The sequence below is a fragment of the Solanum dulcamara genome, chromosome 6 (assembly GCF_947179165.1).
Source record: "Solanum dulcamara chromosome 6, daSolDulc1.2, whole genome shotgun sequence".
NCBI classification, from domain to species: domain Eukaryota; kingdom Viridiplantae; phylum Streptophyta; class Magnoliopsida; order Solanales; family Solanaceae; genus Solanum; species Solanum dulcamara.
This window is the reverse complement of record NC_077242.1, coordinates 76,703,715-76,704,960: the sequence shown is the minus strand read 5'-3', so window position 1 is coordinate 76,704,960 and position 1,246 is coordinate 76,703,715. Positions and strand designations below refer to the sequence as shown.

The following is a 1,246-nucleotide window of genomic DNA, read 5'->3' as shown; positions in this document are numbered from 1 at the left end:
GTGGGGTAACATGCAAAAAAATATAGAAAGTCAGATGAAAAGTTGACTGCTATATTCTACAAAATGACGAAGAAGTGCAAAAAAGTTGAATTTCATAGTCTAATGGAGACTGTGGAAAACGTAGATATAAGAGTGAAAGAATACTTAGAGTTGCTTGAATATGAAAATTGGGCTATGTGTTATGCAGAAGTTCATCAAGGATGGACTATGACATCGAATATTGCAGAGAGTATAAATATTGCACTAGTATTAGCTAGAGAGTTGTCAATCTTTGAAATTTTGGAGCAAGTTAAACTTAGATGGAACCATAATTATAAAAAGGAAGCCACCGGGATTTTTACGCCATTGATTGAAAAGTATCAGGATATACTCATAGAGAATAAAGCTATGTGCACAAGAATGATGGTATGTATTATTTTTTTATATATTGTTCTTCAAATATAAAGATAAAACTGTATATGCAGAGCTTTAATTTACTATTTGTTAATGTGATAACAGGTTGTACAATCGACTGAATATGTGCACAATGTGAATGATGACGGCAGAAATTTTATAGTGCGTCTTCGGGAAAAAATATGTTCTTATGGTAGGTTCCAGTATGAAGAAATATCATGTGAACATGCTTGGGCTGTATTGAAATCAAAAAACCTAACAGCATATGAATATTGCTTTGATTTATACAAATCAGAAACTTTCCTAAAGATTTATGAGTTGCCAATATATCCTTTACCAGATATTAAAGACTGGGTAGTACCGGAATACATCTTGGATGATGTAGTTCTGCCTCCACCTTTCAGGATACAACCTGATAGGCCAAGGAAGAAGACTCGCGCAAAGGGTTCAAGAGAGCTGCTCGGGAGTGTGTGAAAGAATACATGTAGTACATATGGAGTTGCAGGTCATAATAGGCGTTCATGTGGAAACAAGCCTCGAGATATTTGACGAGTGATAGATTGGTTTTATAATTTGAACATCTGTTGAATTGAAAATGCTTTGCATTTCTACTTGAAATATTTCTATTGTAATAAATTGTTTGATACATTAAGAATTTGTAAATTCATTGAAAAGCTAAACAATAATAATTCTTATCGTTTAAGTGTTGTTTTTCTATTAAGATGTTTATTTAAGGATAATTGTATAAATCTGATTTGAAACTTGGAACAGCTATGTTTGTATAAGTATACAAGTTAAATTAAAAATGTATAAATGAATATGATGATGTTGTTGACGACATTCATTTGTATAT

At 31.9% G+C, this 1,246-nt stretch overlaps 1 protein-coding gene across 1 annotated transcript; it reads left to right on the top strand.

Moving 5' to 3' along the window:
* Window positions 1–207: 207 nt before the first annotated feature.
* LOC129893130 (uncharacterized) lies at window positions 208–867 on the top strand. Its single transcript, XM_055968625.1, has 2 exons — window positions 208–405; window positions 499–867. Exons 1-2 carry the CDS (start codon window positions 208–210, stop codon window positions 865–867), a joined length of 567 nt encoding a protein of 188 aa, XP_055824600.1.
* The last annotated feature ends 379 nt before the right edge of the window (window positions 868–1,246 follow it).

Bases quoted from the DNA above. Each gene is read 5' to 3' on its own strand.
- LOC129893130 (XM_055968625.1), top strand. From the start codon at position 208: ATGACATCGAATATTGCAGAGAGTATAAATATTGCACTAGTATTAGCT. The intron at 406-498 runs GTATGTATTATT...ATGTGATAACAG, and splicing joins CTATGTGCACAAGAATGATG to GTTGTACAATCGACTGAATA.